The following is a 20,067-nucleotide window of genomic DNA, read 5'->3' on the forward strand; positions in this document are numbered from 1 at the left end:
CCAATATGAACAAAGTAATCTTTTAAACAGTCAAATATTTGAGTGATCACTACACACAAAACACTGGATGATACAAAGAAATATAAACATGGATCCCTTCCCCCCAAGTAACTTAAATATTTTTCTTATGTCTAACAAGGGAAGGAAGTATAAATAGGGTTTAGATTTGCAAAAGACAAAGGCTTGAGTGAATACTTTAATGAACAAATATGAATGACATGAAAAGAATTTATTAAGCATGTACTACTATATAACAAGTTAGCTAGGAAACAAATGCAAATGCCAGACAGTCTCTGCCCTTAAGAAGCTTATGTTCAAATAGAAGGCAATGGAGCAGCTAGGAGTTAGAGAGACAGGCCTAGAGGCAGGAAGGTCTTGGGTTCTAATCTAGCCTCAGACATGTCCCAGCTATGTCACCCTGGGAAAATCATTTAACCCCCACTGCCTAAACCTTGTTGCCCTTCCCTGCCTTGGAATCATTACTCAGTATTGATTCTAAGAAAAAAGATAGGAGTTTTAAGGGGAAAAACAAAAAACAAATAGAAGACAATACATATAAGGGGAGTGGTGTCCATGGAAGGGTGTCATAGGGATGATAAATAGAATCCCAGTGGAGTCAAATGAGAAGACTTTTCCAGAAACAGTGGTAGTATCAATCTGAACCAGGTTCCTAGAGCTCAAAGTAGGAAATGAAGGTTGTAGGAAAATGTGCATAAGTTTGAGAAAACATATACATCAGGGCAGATGGCAAGAAAAATAGCCAAGGTGGATGACCAGATAGAATGTGAAACACAGTCTGGTCTGTCCTGGAGCTAAGTGAGGTGCCTTCTTTATGTACACACCAACCAGGAAAGCTCTGCTCCAGGGCAGGAGTTCCAAAGAAAAGATGTTACCTGGAGAAGTAGAAAATAAATTCCAGGTGATGAAGGAAAATTTTAGCTCAAGGAGGTCTTGAAGAGTTTCATGGGATTTTAATAGCAGAGATGACCTCTGATTTATTCTGCTAAAAAGAGCGGAGGGGAGGAAAGTCATAAGCCAGAGCAGGCAAGTGGCACTGTAGAGAGAGCTCTGGAGTTAGGAAGACCTAAGTTTGAATCTGTCCTCAGACACTAGCTGTGACCTTGATACTCCATTTCTGCTTGCTGTTTCCTCAGCTATAAAATGGAGATAATAACAGCATCTACTTCCCAGAATTGCTTTGAGGATCAAATAAGATAATATCCCTAAAGCACTTAGCACAGTGTCTGGCACATAGTAGGTAGGCAGTGTAATAAATGCTAGCTATTTTTACTATTATTATTAGGTAACATGAGACATCAATCTCAGGCATAAGCTGATTCTGGCATTTATGCCTCAGTTTCCTCCTCTGTAAAATGAAGGATTTGGATTCAATGTCCTCTAAAGTTCTCCTCCAGCTCTAAATCTATGTTCCTATGATTTTATATTAAGAATGAGAGTTTGCATGAGATAAATGGCATAAAAGATTGAAGTCCCGTGCAACTAAAAGAGGGCAAGCCAGTTACATTCTGAGAATAAAAGAAAAAAATGATGCAAGTCCTAGTGGTCCAGTTATGTCTATAATTTGTAAGGTCAAGAAGACCCCACCAACCAACCAACCTACCCAAGCTCGTGGGAGATACTCTATTGTGAACTTAAGGAAAAGCATGAACAAGAATGGCTTGGGAAGAGTAAACTGGCCTGAAGAATTACCCAAACTAAAGAAACTTGACTTTCATTAGAGTAGCAGTGGTGACTCAAAATGAGTACTGTTATGCTTATATATGTATTCTTATTAGCCTATGATCTCCTTGAAAGCAGAGACTATTTTTACTTTTCTCTATACCCCCAGCACTTAGCACAATATTTGGCACAAAGGTACTTCAGAAATGTTTATAAATTTAAGCAAAGAGGCAGTCAGACTTTGGATCACAGGTTTAGATCTGGAGGAGACTTTGGAAATCATCTAGTCCAACACACTCAGTTTCTATATAAGAAATTAAATGATTTGCCTTAAGATCTACAGTAAATAGCAGAGCCAGGATTGAAAACCCAGGTCCTCTGACTCCAAATCCAGTGGTCTGGGTTTCTGTTTTACTACTGACCATGCTTGCTTTCCTCTGTGCTTTCTTTGTTTTTATTGCTGGATATTTCTGCTTCAGTATAAGACAGGAAAATGGAGAAGAAAGAATATTCTGAATCTTTCTGACAATTTCAAGTACTGGAGGAAAGTACTTATGATAGACCAAAAGCAATTCATAAAGAGATCCTCATAAAGGGAAACCTGCCTTATATTGAATTTTCCTCTGCAGCTAATTACATATAATAAAACAAATGTATAACTGGGTTCTGAAATTTTAGCCTGACATTAAAAGGCCAAAATTTTCCACATGTTGGAGAAGTCCCTTCCTTTCTGATAAAATGATAAAACAAATAAGAGTTGTAAAGAAGTAAAGTAAAAGTTAGCTCATTTTAATAGCATAAGCCATTCAGGAAATAAAAGTCAAACAATAAAGGGCTTCAGGGCTTCTAAAGAAAAACTTGGGATGAAATTATAATGTACAACTTGGAGAAACTGCAGCATGCACACTCTTCACAACAGTTGGACAATGTTATTCAATAGAAAAGGTTTCTTAAAAGCAAATTCTGATGAATTAAGATGAAATCTAATTAGGCCATGATTTTTGTTAAATTAAGGACGAATAATTTAATAAGAAGTTTGATGAATGCTTGTAGAAAATGTTCAAGTAGACTTTTCATTTTCTTTTGTCCTTTTTAAACAATACAGGGTTTTTTAACCATCCTTTCTTTAAATCCTAATGGGGATGGTGGGAACAACACACATTCCTAATATTCACTGATGAAATGAATGACGGCTACATTAATTGGATTCTGCTGAAGGAAGCAATCTGGCAGGATGCCATGACATATACAGTAAGAGCCTGAAAATATGAAGACAAGGACTTGATAAATTAACATCTCTTGGATATGTAAATTATTTAGCTCCACTTAAATCAACCAGCATATTATAACATCTAAATCTAAATTTCAGCATTTCAATTTTGGAAGCAGAGTTTTATATATAGCTGAAAGTTTTAAATTTATATTTTAATAATTCTGACATGATTTTGTTAAGAAACAATTTGATACTCTTTGGCACTATCTATATTTGTTTCAGTGTTGACTGGGAAACAAATCTATTATGTTATACAGCTTTATATCCAAATTGAAAGCTGGGTCTTGTTCAACTAAATATAAATACCAATACAAAAACTAAATATGTAAAACAACAGAAAGCAGGAAATATGAAACAATCTTTCTTCATTTATAGAAATGTTTTATTAACAGCCATGTGTTTCTGATTTGGGGTAGCAATGTAATATGATAGAAAGTGCCCTCAATTTGGACACATAAGCTCTCTGTTCCAATTCTAGCACCAAAATTAGGAGGCTGAGTTAATTTGGGCAAGTTGTTTAATTTCTCCAAGTTTTATCTATAAAATAGGAATAATATATGCACTATTAGCCTACCTCTCTATAAATGTATATGTCAAAATATTTTGTAAACTATAAGTATTATATAAATTTAAGCCACAGTAATCATTTTTGAATAAGATATTATGAATATTTCAATTTGAGGAGAGTTAAATGATCTAATCAAGATTATATAATAAATTGGGACATCAGCAAGACTACAAATTTGAAACTGATACTCCAAAACTAAGTAATAAAAGAGACTCTTCTTATCAGAAAAAGCATGCAACCCAGCAGCAAGAGTTAGAAAGAGAAATTCCATTTAAAATCACACTAGACAATATAAAATATTTAGGAAACTATTTGCCAAGACAAACACAGGAATTATATGAACACAATTATAAAATACTTTCCACATTAAATTAAATTAAAACTAGATCTAAATAATTGGAAAAATATGAATTGCTCATAGGTAGGATGAGCTAATATAAAAATGACAATCCTACCCAAACTAATTTATTTATTTAGTGCCATACCTATCAAAATACCAAGAAACTTTTTTACTGATTTAGAAAAAATTATAACAGAGTTCATTTGGAAGAACAAAAGATCAAGAATATCAAGGGAACTGATGAAAAAAAAATATGAACGATGGTGGGCCCGAGCAGTGCTGGATATTAAACTGTACTATAAAGCAGTGGTCATCAAAACAATATGGTACTGGCTAAGAGACAGGAGGGAGGATCAATGGAATAGACTTGGGTAAATGTCCTCAGCAAGACAGTGTATGATAAACCCAAAGATCCCAGCTTTTGGGACAAAATCCAACTATTTAACAAAAACAGCTCTGAAAATCGGAAAACAGGATGGGAAAAATTAGGTCTATATCAACATCTCATACCTTATTTCAAGATAAATTCAAAATTGATAAATGATTTAAATATAAAGAGGGAAATTATAATTAAATTAGGTGAACATAGAATAGTGTACCTGTCAGATCTGTGGGAAAGGAAAGAATTTAAGACCAAGTCAGAGATAGAGAACATTACAAGATATAAAATGAATAATTTTGATTACATTAAATTAAAAAGGTTTTATACAAACAAAACCAATGTAACCAAAATTAGAAGGGAAGCAACAAATTGGGAAAAAATCCTTATAACAAAAAACTCTTTGACAAAGATCTAATTTCTCACATTTATAAGGAGACAAATCAATTATACAAAAAAACAAGCCATTCCCCAATTGATAAATGGGCAAAGGACATGAATAGGCAATTTTCAGATAAAGAAATCAAAACTATCAATAAGAACATGAAAAAGTGTTCTAAATCTCTTATAATTAGAGAAATGTAAAACAAAACAACTCTGAGGTACCACCTCACACCTAGCAGATTGGCTAATTTGACAGTAAAGGAAAGTAATAAATGCTGGAGGGGGTGTGGCAAAATTGGAACACTAATACACTGCTGGTGGAGTTGTGAATTGGTCCAACCATTCTGGAGGGCAATTTGGAACTATGCCCAAAGGGCTTTAAAAGACTGCCTGCCCTTTATCCAGCCATACCACTGCTGGGTTTATACCCCAAAGAGATAATAAGGAAAAAATACTTGTACAAAAATATTCATAGCTGAGCTCTTTGTGGTGGGGAAAAAAATTGGGAAATGAGGTGATGCCTTTTGATTGGGGAATGGCTGAACAAATTGTGGTATCTGTTGGTGATGAAATATTATTGTGCTGAAAGGAATGATGAACTAGAAGAAATGTGAAATGTGAAATGGAACCACCTCCAGGAATTGATGCAGAGTGAAAGGAGCAAAACCAAGAGAACCTTATACAGAGACTGATACACTGTGGTACAATCAATTCTCTACTAACATCAATGCAATGATCCAGGACAGTTCTGAGGGACTAATGAGAAAGAATGCTACCCACATTCAGAGGAAGAACTGTAGAAGTAGAAACACAGAAGAAAAACATAATTGATCACATGGTTCAATGGAGACATGACTGAGGATGTAGACTCTAAATGATCACTGTTGCAAATATTAATAATATGGAAAAGGGTCTTGATCAGTGATACATATAAAACCTAGTGAAATTGCTCATTGGCTATGGGAGGGAGAAGGAGGAAGGTGAGGGAAAGAACATGAATCATGTAACCATGGAAATCAGCCTTAAATTAAAAAATAAATAATGAATGAATGGATGAGCAAATAAATAAATAAATGGATGAATGAGTTTTGGAAAAAGAAAAAAAGAAAAAGCATGTGTGCATACACTACTTAAAAAATAAAATATTTAATTTGTATTACTTCATAAACTCAGTGATACATAATTTTAGACAAGAATGGTCTGTAAAAATTCTCTGCCACCTCCACTCCAGCCTCTCCAGAATTTTCTCCCTCTATCCCCTGGTTTTCTCCTCCTGGAAGATGTCTCTGCCTCTCTAATAATAAGTAAATTCCTCTCTGGAAACTGCATTGGAGGAAGCGCCCAAAGCAGTCATACTCACTCCTTTCCTGGCTACAATGATGATTCCTTGCCTTCATGCAAGAACATTACATCCCTCTACACATACACTATTTAACCTCCTTTTATGTGTTCTTACTCCATTATAATGTATGCTCTTTAAGGCAAGAATAGGGTTTCTTTTTGCTTTTTTAATATTCTCAGCATTTAACACAGTGACTAGCATATAGTAAGTACTTAAGGAATGTTATATCTGTCTATTCAGTAAAAATTCCTCACTTTGGGGCAGCTAGCCAGGCCTGGAGTCAGAAGGACCTGGCTTCAAATCTAGCCTCAGAAACTTCTTAGCTTTGTGACCCTGGGCAAGTCACAGCACCCAATTGCCTAGCCCTTGCTACCCTTCTGCCTTAGAACTGATAGAGTAATAACTCTCAGACAGAAGGTAAGGGTTTAAATATAATAATAAATTTCTCATTTTACACATAAGGAAACCAAGCTAAGGTATTTTGCTCCAAGTCAAAGAGGTAATGATTGGAAGGGCTGGTAGTCAAACCCAGGTCCTAACTCCAAATCTCCACCATAAAATAGTACTGCCTCAACTAAGTTTAGTAGGTATATAAAGATTTTAAACATCAGCTATTGCAATACATTAGGAATAACTAAAATTTTTACTGCCAGCTGTCCAAATACAACTGAGAGCCTCATACTAACTGGAAGCTTTAACAATAGAAATATTTTAATACTTCATGAGGATAGGATTCCAAATCAAACATATGTAATAGAAATTCAAGGTAGTTTTTTGTTTTTGTTTTTTTCAGGAGGGGAGCACATTAGTAACTGGGAGAAAATCAAGAAAGGCTTCATTGAAGAGGCAGGACTTGAGCTGTCTTTAAAAAAAGCAAATGATTCCAAGAAGTAAAGAGAGAGAATGCAATCCAGGGCTATTTAAGTCACTCCTATCATAATACTAAAAGCTTTAAAAGTTCAGCCTGTGGTATATCAATCTTTGTGCCTGCAATGACAAGTGCAGTGCCTTACATATAGCAAACACATTGTTAACAAATGATTGGTGAAGCCAACCAACAAAAAGGAATGCCTACACTTACACTGTAAGCTCCTTGAGGGCAGGAACTGTCTTTCTCTTCTCAGATGTTTGTAGTCCCTTCACTTAGTAGAGTGCCTGGCACACAGTCATTGGTTAATAAATGTTACTGACTGATTTGCACAGTAAATAATTCACATTTTCTACAAGAAATTGTTTTAAAAGTTAAAGTTTAAACGGAAAAAAATAGGCTACACTTTTAAGTAATGATGATTAGGCTAGGAACTTTTCATCATTACTTCAGAAATATGCCACAAGGCATATGTTTTTTTAGAAAAATCTGACAACTCATGGGTAAAATAAAATATGTAAAGACGATACTAGTAATAACATTTATATGGTGCTCTAATGTTTGCAAAATTTTGTACTTCTGTTTTTTTGTTTAATCCTAGATCACTAGACTGGGAATCAACAGTCTCTCCTTGTATCCTGGACTGTCTGAGATGTTTAAATTTTCTTATGCTTTTAGTATACACAATAGACCAAAAAGCAAAATGTATTTTAACACAGATACAATCTTACTGCTAAAGTTAGGAGATTTACTATCACTGTATGACCTTGGAAAAGTTATCCTAAGATTCAATTTTCCCATTTGTAAGATGAGTGTTGAACCATAAGATAAGATCATAGGATTTACAGTTGAAAAAGATCTTAGAAGTCCTCTAACTCATTCATCCTACAGAAGAGTTGTTAAGTAATTTGCCATGGTCCTTTCTAATTCTAAAACTCTGTTCTTTGGAGATTGTGGATGTAGTAGGGTACTTCAAAAAATAGGAAAGAAAGTGCTTGAGGAAGAACATGTTCTGTAAAAATCAAATAGTTATATAAATACATTACTAGTAGTATAAATCTAAATATCAAATATTATTATATGGTTCACTATCAAGGATAAAGTGAGGTCTCCATTAAATAAAATGCCGTTCCAAACCCCAGTAAGTGATATGCATCTATTTATATTAATAAAATTTTTTGATAATCTCTGAAAAGTCAAAGGGGCCTTTGGAATTATGATAAATAGGGGAAATAGGAGCAGAAGTGGAAGGGAAGAGAAGCAATGGTCAAAGAGATTGTGATCAGCAAAGATTGAATGAAAGAAAAGCTGAAATCTGAGAAAGGAGAAATTTCTTAGGTAAAACTGAGGAACCAGCTATTAATGAAGAGAACATGTATAATAGAAAGAATAATAACATTGAAGAAGAAAAAGGCTAGTGTTTCTCAGAAAGTTTCAGATGAATGGATTTGTAGGAAGCTAGTACTCTGGAGGAAAGAAACAACTGTTGGGGAAACAGGAGAGTGCAAACAGAAAATCTTGGAAAAATATCTTGGGAAGTGATCTTCCTCCACAGAGTTCTTTAAATAAAAGGTAGATCGACACTGGATGGAGTTGGAGCCTGAATTAGATGACTCTTCTGATATTATCCAAATGGGATTCCATGAAATTTGTAAGAGCTGTTATCTTTTTATCTGCAGCTCTTAACAACTCTTAGTACCATGTCTTGTGAATAGAAGGCATCTAATAAATGTTTTCTGATGGGGGAGAGGGGTTGGAATAAGCTGGAGCCAGACTGTGAAAGGCTGTAAATGCCAAACATTAAGGTTTGCAAAGCACTTTACATATATTATTTCAATTGATGTTCACAGAAACACTGTGAGGTAGGTGGGTGCTACTATTATCCTCACTTTACAAATGATGAAACTGAGGCAAACATAGGTGAAGTGACTTGCTATATAGCCAATTAGAATCTGAGGCAGGATTCACACTTGCATCTTCCTGATTTAATATACTACTTCAGATTGATTTTTTAAATTTTTTTTATAACTGCATGTTCAGGTCATTAATCCTTTCTTTTTTCTCTTTGTTAATGTTCTCTGGGACATAATTTTCCCCTCAAAGGCCACGTTAGCCACTTTCCACAAATTTCGCTATGTTGTTTCATTGTTATGCTCTTTCACAATTATTGTTTCAATGATGCATTCTTTAATCAACTCATTCAAGGTATCATTATTAAGACTTCTTTTAGGTCAGTAATTTTTACTTGTGTTCCCTGATTTATTAGCTTTATTTTGCTATGGTCTTCAAAGAAAGTGTTCAGTCATTCCAATTGAGAAAGTCCAATTGTCAGAAGGCTTCTTCCCCACATCAAATGTCTTCAATCACTATTTTCCCCCTTTTTTACCCAACTGCCTGGCTCCTCCCTTCATTTAAGATAGCTTAACAATTCATTCCTTGAATGGTTTCCAAGTCCTATCATCTCCCACACAGATTTCTTCTGTGGATACCTGGTCTATAGCCAGCTGCCCTCCCCAATTTCCCTAAGTGCTATTTCCACATTCTTAAGCCATATTCATGGTCACCAATAAATGATACCCTCCTCACCCCTAGAGAACGTTTAAAGTTTGCTATAATTTATATTCAAGTAAACTCTTGAAGAGAATATATGGAGAAGGGAAACAACAAGTCCTTCTCTGTCCTATTTCTAGATTCCCTACAAGCTACAAATCACATCCTTCCATGAAAGATTGGGCAACATTTTGCCACATTAATACAAAAGACTGATAACAATGTTGCAGATCATTTGTCATACAACAATCATGCATTCACAAAATATCAGATGGAGAGGGATTCTCTCCCAAAATAAAGAGGTTCATTCCTTCTTCCATATATGCCACAATTTGTTTCTAATGGCAGTAAGAGGACATGAAAAATAAATTCCCTAAGGAATTAGGGCAAAAAAATCCACAAGCTTTGATACAGAGGAATTCCTTACAGCTGTTTCTTTTACCCAAACATTGACAAAGGCCACAGCTGCTAGGAGAAGGAAGCATGAATGGCACAAGGGGGTAAAGAAAGCCTTCTCACATTCTAAGAAACAAGAATCACTGATCAAATAAATATCCCATTATTCCAGCAAAGATGGGCAGGGAAATTTAATTTCTACAGTGGCTTTTCTAAAACATGTAATTTATTATATCCCAAAATAACAATAGATCTGCTATCCCATCAACCTGGCTATTCCTTTCAACAAAACAAATAATCGCTATTTATGCCTATTTTATATAAAATCAATGAAGTAAAACTCTAGAGGCCTCAATGTTCTCACTTGTAAAATGAGATGAGGGATCTGAGAGGAGTGGAGGAATGGGCAGAATAAGTTTTCTAAGATTCCTACCGTATACAAAAGTCTATGAAATGAACTATTTGTCAACAGATAAATGATCACAGGATATGAACAGGCAGTTCTCAAAAGAAGATAAAAAGCTATCAAAAACGACTTGTAAAATATTTCAAATCACTAATAACAAGAGAAATTCACATTAATAACAAGAGGTTTCACCTCATAACTATCAGACTGGCCAGGATAACCCCAAAAAAAGATCAAAACAGAAACACCTAATGGACTGGTGGTACCCAGTTGCTTCAGCAATTCTGAATATCAAAAAAGTGATTAAATTGTCCAAACTCTTTCACAAGTGATATCACAAGAAATAAAAAAGGGAAAGGACCAATGCTCACAAAAATATTCATAGAAGCATTTTTGTTATAGGAAAGAATTAGAAACTAAGAGCACCCATCAGTTGGGGAATTGCTGAGTATATTATGACATATGAAGATAATGGGACACATTATACTGTCCCCTAAGAAATGGCAGATTCAGAAAAAAGTTAAAGAATTTGTATGAATTGATAAAAAGTAAAGTGAGAATCAGACAAACAACTGTTCTAAGGCTATGACATTGTAAAGAAAAATAATTTTGAGAGACGTAAGGGATTCTGATCAATGAAATAATCAACCAATGATCAAATAAGCTTCCCATCTCTCAACAAAGATAGAAAGGTCTAAAGATGTAGAATGAGGCATACTTTTGGTAACAAGACCAGTGCATGAATTTATTTTGCTTTTACTATGCTTATTAGTTAGATGGGAGGGCTCAGCAGGGGAAGGCATACCTATTAGCAGGTAAAAAAGGAGAAAACAGGAATAGCAACACAACTACAACAAATATCAAACTAATTTTTTATTGTTTTTGTTGCTATTCATCCATTTTCAAAGAGGTCCAATGACATTGCAAGAGTGATCCCTTGCCTTGCCTCTGAGCTGGATATAAGTGAGGCAGAATTGCACAAAGTCATCAGCCTTACTCTCTCTCTCAGAACCATCAAAGTCCAGTGGCAGGACAAAAGCCAAGATAGTTTGAGCCTGAGACGCTATGGGTGACCATGGCATCTTCAGTGTCTAACTGAGCTCTAAGTACTACACAGTGCCTGCTTCAGTCTCCCTGATGGCTGTTAGAATGAATTGTTCTCATAGACTCATTCACCAAGGGAAGTCTTCACGTGCTTGGGGTAGACATGGCCCTAACTCCTCTACAGGTTTGAGGTGGGTGACAGATAGACATGATGAGTTGATATCAGCCATGTAAAGGGCTCAGCAAGCCCTCAGAGCAGAGGTATCAGTCCTCCCTGCACACTGTATTGTAAAAATACATAGAGGACGCAGTTAGGTGGTTCAGTGGATAGAAAACCAGAATGAGAGGGGAGATTTTGGGTTCAAAGTTGACTTCAGATACTTCCTGGCTGTGTGACACTGGGCAAACCACTTACCCCCCCCATTGCCCATTAAAACTATATTGCCTTGGAACAAATACACATTATTAATTCCTAGATGGAAGATAAGGGTATAACAAAAAACAAAAAAAAAATACACAGAAGGGAAGGAAAAGAGGTCATCTAGGAAATAGCACACAACATGGTTTTGCAACTAAAGTGCCAAGTTTATTTTATGCTCAAAATAAATTATCTTTTGTTCATAACAAGACATTTTTAAAGAATTTTTAAGTTTATTTATTTAATTAATTTAGAGTATTTTCCCATGGTTACATGATTCATGTTCTTTCCCTCTCTCCTCCCACCCTCCTCCTGTAGCCAATGAATAATTCCACTGGGTTTTACTTGTGTCATTGATCAAGACCTATTTCCATATTATTAATATTTGCACTAGGGTGATCATTAAAAGTCTTTTTTAAAATTCTACATATGTACATATTACTAAACTTTAATCTACCTTCATTTTATTGGTGGTAGTTGCAGAAGAAAAGAGAATATCATAATCAACAAAATTCCTTCTATTAAGTCCTCTTTACTTCTACAGTAATAATTAATATTTATATAGCACCTAGCATGTGGCATGCTCTGTGCTAAGTACTTTATAAATTAGATTTCATTTGATCCTGACACCAACCTTGGAGGATAGGTGACATTACTATCACAATTTTCCAAACTAAGGGAACTGAGGCAGGCATAGCAGAATTGTGACTTGCCTATGGTCATAACACTAATATTTAAGGGCATATTTAAACTCAGGTCTTCCAGACTCCAAGTCAATGATTCTCTCACTGTGACCTCTAATTGACAGTTCTTCATTCTGTCCCAATGAAACTATTAAATAATGGTTAAGGTCAGGCTGACACACATTGGGAATATCACTGATAAACTATGGCAGGGGTTCTTATCCATTTCTATGCCATAGATCTCTTAAGCAATCTGGTAAAGCCTAATAGACTCCATTCTAAGAATAATATTTTTAAATTACAAAGGAAATTATAAACTTCAATTTAAGGTTAATAAAAGTAAAGATATAATTTTTCTCATACACATTTATGTACCCATTTAAATATATCTACTTTTACAGATTCAAGGTTAAGAATCCATGAAAAGCAAGTGTCCAGAGGAAGGCACTCGGAATGTACGAGAGTTTCTAGTACAAGCCTTATAACACTAAATGAAGGAAATAGGGCATTTAATCTGAAGAAGAAAAGATTTAGGAGAAATATTTATCTTTAAATAGTTGAAGGTCTATCATGCCCTGTGAGGGGCCAGGGGAAAGAACTAATAGATAAATTGGGGAATAGAAAAACTCTTAACATGACAGGGGAAAAAACATGTTATGAGAATCCCAACAGAATACTCCAAGAGAAAATAGGCTCACATATCCTAGAAATATGGATTGAGAATCTTTGAAATCATACCTAGTCCAATATCTTCATTTTGTGGATGAAGAAACAAGGCCATAAAGGTTAAGTGACTTGCCTTTTTAATGTTAGTGCCTTCTCTCTGTTAATTATTCCCTATTTATCCTGTATATAGCCTATTTATGCATATTTGTTTACATATATTGTCTCCTCCATTAGACTATGAGCTCCTTAGGAGCAAGGAATGTCTTTTGCCCATTTTTGTATCTCCAGAGCTTAATATAGTGTCTGACACATAGCAGGTACTTAATAAACATTTATTGACTGACTAAAGTCTCCCAGGTAGCCAACAGATCTGAAACCAATCTCTCAGACTCTAACACCAGGGCTCTTTTCACTGATACACTGGAAAACTGAGTGGCCACAAATTACAAAAGTGGATAGAGGTAGGGCAGCTAGATAGCTCAGTGGATTGAAAGCCAGGCCTAGAGACAGGAGGTCCTAGGTTCAAATTTGGCCTCAGACACTTCCTAGCTGTGTGACCCTGGGCAAGTCATTTGACCCCCATTGCCTAGCCCTTACCACTCTTCTGCCTTGGAGCCAATACATAATATTGACTCCAAGATGGAAGGTAAGGGTTTAAAAAAAAAAGTGGATAGAGGGTCTAATAAAAGAACTGAACAAAAATGATAAGTTACTGGCACTTAAAAATCAGTGTAGGATTTTCATATCATCTTATATACCATTTCATTTGATCCTCTTATCAACCCATTGAGAAAAATGACATAAATCTTATTATCACCATTTGAAAGATCAGGAAATTAAGCCTGAGAAATTTCAGATGATGTCCTCAAGCGCATGTATTAAGTTGAGTTGAAATGGAAATTCAGGGCTTTTTGACAGAGTTTAAACGCTTTGAACTGAAATTAGAAAACATAATGAAAATTAAATCAATGGCTTATTACAGACATGTGAAAACAAAAAAGCAGTGGCCACTTAGAAGAAAGAAAATTATGTCAAGAGCTCAAAAGTTAAATGATTCAATAAGAAATATTAAATCAATATCAGAAGTCAGCAAATTTGAAAGAACATGTTAGGTATCTACAATCAAAAGCAAATGGCCTTTAAAAGATCATTTTTTAAGAAATCTGATTGGTTGTCCTGTAAAAAAACATGATGAAACAAAAAAAGTATTTCAAAGTAGGAGGACAAGTGAAGGAGATTCAAACCTCCAGCAAAAACTCAATGGGATGGCAACAATTCAAATAATAGATAGCAGTTCTTAATATGTAGAAATAACTACCAGTTTTACACAATACCAGCCCAGAAGATCTTTTCTCCATGATTTTCCCAAAAAATAATGATAGAGTCCAGATTGAATCCCAGCTACTGCATTTTTCATTGGACAAATATCTCCTCTTAAATAGAATATCACCTATCTACTTCTCAACAAACAGGAAAAAATTTCTAAAAAAAACTAAGGTGAATTAAAAAGCTCATTGATAGGTTATGAATAAACTTTTTTTAATTCCAACTAGAAATAGAAGTTTTCAAATGTTAAAAAAGAAAATGACAGAATTACAACAGAATTACAAGCTGAATCAGTAATAGAACCAATACCAAAAGGTAAAAAGAACTGGATAATAAACATATCAAAGGAACATTTCATTCATTTCAAAAAATAGGCAAGGGTAAAGAAAAAGAAACAAACTTTTAAAAATGCAATACAGCACAAAAAAATTAAAAACATCAATGGAAGAACTAAAAAAGCAAAATAAAATACAGCTGAGCAAAGATCAATGACAAGAAAAAAAATCAGAAAAACAGATTGTCATAGAACTTGAAAAACAATGACAATGAAGGATAAAATATAGTCTTAGAAGATAAACTGAGGAGTTCAGACATTAAACTGAGACCTCAGAGTAAAATAAAAAATCTTGGCACCATATTAAAAGAAGCAATCCAAAATTATTCTCTAAATGAACAACAGGAATTGTTTAGCAAAAAGAAAAAAAATCACTGAACTCTTACTATGAAGAAATCCAAAGCTCAACTTTCAAGGACACAAAATTATCACATTTGAAAATTATGACAAAGAAAAGACTGTAAATGAGTCAAGAAAGCCAAGAAAAATTAAATTGAAAGTAAAAGAGTATAGTAGAAACAGCACTGGATTTGGACTTGGAGGACTTACTTCCCCTCACTGAGCAAGCCAATTAACTCCTCTAGGCCTCAAATCCTCAGTTTTAAAATAAGGAAGTTGGATTATGTAACTTCTAGGAACTTTCCCAAGGCTAAAACTGCAATACTATGATAAATATTATAAAGTATCCATTCAGATCTTCCCAGATTTTTCAATGAGAAATGATTATCCCAGGATAAAAGGAGGAAGGATTGATCAAAAACACATATGTCTTAAAAGCAGTAAAAATTACAGCATGTTCAAAACTGAACGTTATATTTGGGACCAAAAAAAAGACACTAAAAATAAAACTTGTAACAATTTCTTTTTAAAAGTCCATGATGTCAAAGATTTCCATAGTTAGGAAGGAATTTCAGAACTTAGGAGAAGATATCATCAGTGAAGACTCCATTACAGTGGAGATTATTTACAAAGAAACAGTAGAAAATAAATTAATTTCTATGATAAAAGAGCATATTTTAATTAAGGAAAATATGAAGAGTCAAATACATTCAAGGTCATAAATATGGGGTTTTAAATGGCAAGAAATTATAACAAAAGTCCTACCCTCCAAATAAAGTCAGGGAGAGGGAATAAAAGGAATTGATCATCTAAAAATGAAATCTCTATCTTTAACCAAAAAGGGACATTTATTCATTTATTTTAGCAATAGAAATTTTTGCAGAAAATTTAAATCAACTATATTCTCAGTAAATGAGATTAAAAAAACAATAATTGAGGGGGAGGGGCAGGGTGCAGGAATGACAGAATCAATCAAATTTATAATACTTTAAATGTGAATGGTCTGAATCTTCCTCTTAAGAGTAACTTGAGCAGTTAAATGGCTCAGTGAATTGAGAACCAGGGCTAGAGATGGGAGGCCCGGGATTCAGATCTGGCCTCAAACACTTCCTAGCTTAGTGATCCTAGCCCTTAGCATTCTTCTACCTTGGGACCACACACAGTATTGATTCTAAGAGGGAAGGGAGGGAATTTTTTTTTTTTAAGTAACTAAGGAATGGGTTTTTTTAATTCACCAATACCATAGAATCATACACAGAAAGCTTATAGAATTAAATGAATCCAAAGAAGTTATGTAGTCTTTATTTTTTGGATGCTGGAGTCAGAAAAATGAAAGAGACCTAGAAAAATGAAGTAACTTGTCAAAATTGATGCAATGCATAAAAAAATTGAATTCAAGTAAGAAATTTGTGAGAGACAGAAGGAAAAGTGGTGAGATAAACAAGTAATAAATAATATTCTTAAATTTATATATACCAAACAAGTCAACAATTAAAATAATAAAAATTAATAGGACAAGAAAAAATTAAGAATACTATAATAAGAGTAGGAGCCATCAATAGGACAAATCTACTAAAAGAATTAATAAAGAAATAATAGATTTAAATTGCTGACTAAACGAATGCATATCAATAAAAGGGACAATTACAAAGCATTCAGAAACTATAAACATAAAAGGAATATAAAAAATTTGCTAAGAACCAGATGAAATAAAGCAACTGAAAGAAAGCATAACATTATGTATTCACAATGACTACAATTACAATGGCTATAAAAGTAAAAATTAAAATGTATATTACAAATGTAGAGATGATGAACATGAAATAGATTAGGATTAAGAGAAAAAACTAGTAAGCTATTATGGAAAGAGTATATGTTGAAATCCATTATTAGTTTTAAATGTAAATAGCAGTTACTTCTATTTTCTGCAGGAGGAGGGGACTCTAGGTATGAAAAACTGCATATACAATCAGATTTTTGAAATACTAGGTGTGGGGGTTGGGGGGCCTGTTTGAACTGTGTGGAAATTATGTAAAAACAAAAAATGCCAATTAAGAAATGTTTAAATAAAGAGAAGATTTAAAGTGAAACTCACAAAATGTGTAAATAGCTATAAACATATGCGTATACTTACTTCTGTTGTTGTTCAAACTATTATTCAAAACCTATTTTTTTTAAGGTTCTAAATATGGACTTGGTTTTTGGGTATTTGCCTTTCTCAGAAACATGTAGTGAAGCACATATATCTATGAGTTTGATGCTTTTATCAGAATTATAAAAAAAACTAGTTTAAAAAAATTATTAAGTCACAAACTAGACAAATGCCTGAAGACAAACCATTTCAACTGAAATAATAAATTTTATACTAATACATAATGTGAAAATTTCAACACATACCTTGCTCAATACTGGTCTGAGCGAGGCTGAAGAGCTCAGGTGAGCGCTCTTCTAACAACTGCTGGTGAATGTTCAAACATCTTAAGGTCCACCACGGTAAGGTCTAAAAAAATAAAAATCAGTAAGCTAAGAAAAATTCACAACCTCCAAAAAAATCTTTATTATTATTCCAAATGTTTACAAATACAAACATTTTCATATATAAAAAAAGAAAATATTGTACAAATGAAATCACAAATCTATATATTTTACTTACTTTTCTTCATTTTTAGATAGCAGATCCCATCTAGCAGTGTCTCAACCCCTCCTTACCTTTCCCACCTCACATAGGATATCATCATGGAGGCCAACAGGTTCATATAAATTAGGTCTTTCATGTTTTATCTTTCTGTTCATTTCTGAAGATAACATTCTTAGTTTATACCTCTAGTATTAATTCTGTGGCTGTTTATAATGTTATCCTGGGACTACTCATTTCACTGTTCATTACCTCATATAGTAAGTAACTCCAAAAATATTTTAATAACAATATATTTAGTAGACTTGGAGACCCATTTAAATATAACTTTTTTTAATTTTTATTTAAGTATTTTTCCATGGTTACATAATTCATGTTCTTTCCCTCCCTTTTTCCCTCTCTCCTCACAGAGCTAACAAGCAATTACAATGGGTTATACATGTATTGTCGCTCAATACCTATTTCCATATTAAACATTTTTGTAATAATCTTTTAAAAATCCAAACCCCACATCCAATATCCATATAAACAACTGAAAAATCTAATGTTTTCCTTCTGCTTTTCTATTCTCATAGTTCTTGCTCCTGATGTGAATACCGTTCCTTCTCATGAGTCTCTATACAAATACCTATAGTTTTTCTTCCTACACTGTGGCTACTCTCCACAACATCCAGTAGAGAGGTTAGTTTCAAATAAAAAGTAGGACATTAGAGAGTTCCAGGTTAAGATGGCGGCAGAGTAAAAAGCAGCTGCTTAACCTCTCCTAATCCACACATATAAGACTCCTCAAGAGGACATAAAAACAAATCCAGACAAACGAAGGAACCCCACAACAGGATGCAGCATTGAAGGTACGTGGAATCAGGGCATTCCCATGTTATAAAGGGGTGAAACAGCTCTCACTAAAAGGCAAGCTTAGCAACCTACTCCCCCTCCACACCACCTACAAAGCCAAAGCCAGCTCACAAGAGTTAGAGCAAGTTTGGGGCACCCATTAAGTCCTTGGCAGAAACCTGGGATCACCAGGGCCTGCTCCTGAGAGCAGCAAGACTTAAGACCCCAAGAGGCTAAAGAACACGCAGACTTTGAACACAGACCTTGAGTGAACCTGCTTCCGTGGATCCTGAGCACAGGCACAGACCTTGGGTGGGGACCCAGTGCAGAGAGGTGCATGATGGTGGAAGCACTGTCCTGAGACTATTAAAGGAGTTCAGCCAGAAGAACAAGCAAGGAGACCACCAGGAAGCTTGATCCTGAGAACAACTAGACCTGAGACCTCAGGAGTGTAAAAAGCTCAGGCAGAACCTGGGTGTGAGAATAAAGCTGAGAGGGCATACAGCTCACAATGGCAAGCCAGACACAGAAACCCCAGAAGAGAAAGATCAAGAAGAAATCTTTAACACTCAACAACATTTACACAGAAAAAATCCAGACAAAAGAGCAAATAGCAGAGAACAAACAAGTAACCATATCCAAACCTTACCAAAAAAATGAAAACTAGTCACAAGCTATTGAAGACTTCAAATCTGAGCTTATGAGAAAGATGGAAGATATCTGGCAAGAAAATAACAGTTTAAAAGGCAGAATTTCGCAATTGGAAAGTGAGGCTCAGAAATCAAATGAATTGATAAGCAAATTGAACACCAGAAATGACCAGCTGGAAGCCTTAAAGAACCAAACAGACCAGATTCAAAAGGAAAACCAAAAGATTATAGCCGAAAACCAGTCTCTAAAGGCTAGAATTGGGCAATTAGAAAAAGATGCCCCCAAATCAAAACAATTGATAAGCAAATGGGGAACAAAATCAAACAGCTGGAAAACAGGATAGACCAAATCGAAAAGTAAAATCAAAAGAATATAGCAGAAAACCAGTCTCTAAAGACAAGAATTGGGCAAGGAGAAGCCAATGATCTCTCAAGACAGCAAAAACAAAGAAAGAAAAGTCAAAAGACTGACAAAATAGAAGGAAACATGAAATATCTCACTGAGAAAGTGACAGATCAAGAAAACAGGTTTAGAAGAAACAATTTGAGAATCACTGGTCTTCCTGAAAAAGAAGAAATTAATAGAAATTTGGACTCCATATTAAAAGAAATTATTCAGCAAAAGAGCCCTGAAGTTCTACAACAAGAGGGCAATATAGACATTGAAAGGATCCATAGATCACCCTCTACACTAGACCCTGAAAAGACAACCCCCAGGAATATAGTAGACAAATTCAAGACCTTCTAAGTAAAAGAAAGAATTTTACAAGAAGCCAGAAAGAGACAATTCAGACATCAAGGAGCACCTATCAGGATCACACAGAATCTGGCAGCCTCCACACTATACGACCGCAAGGCTTGGAATATGATATTGAGAAAGGCAAGAGACCTGGGTCTGCAACCAAGGATCACCTACCCATCAAAACTGACTATATACTTCCAGGCAAAAGTA

The 20,067-nt window shown here is 34.7% G+C and overlaps 1 protein-coding gene across 1 annotated transcript in view; it reads right to left on the reverse strand.

Annotated features, from left to right (window-relative positions):
* Positions 1-20,067, reverse strand: part of TTC27 (tetratricopeptide repeat domain 27) — a 244,492-nt gene that overhangs the window by 178,699 nt on the left and 45,726 nt on the right. Inside the window, exon 5 of the mRNA XM_044663689.1 lies at positions 17,394-17,496. Coding sequence (XP_044519624.1) covers positions 17,394-17,496 — 103 coding nt within the window. The remainder of the gene's footprint in view (positions 1-17,393; positions 17,497-20,067) is intronic.

Source organism: Gracilinanus agilis, chromosome 2 (assembly GCF_016433145.1).
Source record: "Gracilinanus agilis isolate LMUSP501 chromosome 2, AgileGrace, whole genome shotgun sequence".
Taxonomy (NCBI): domain Eukaryota; kingdom Metazoa; phylum Chordata; class Mammalia; order Didelphimorphia; family Didelphidae; genus Gracilinanus; species Gracilinanus agilis.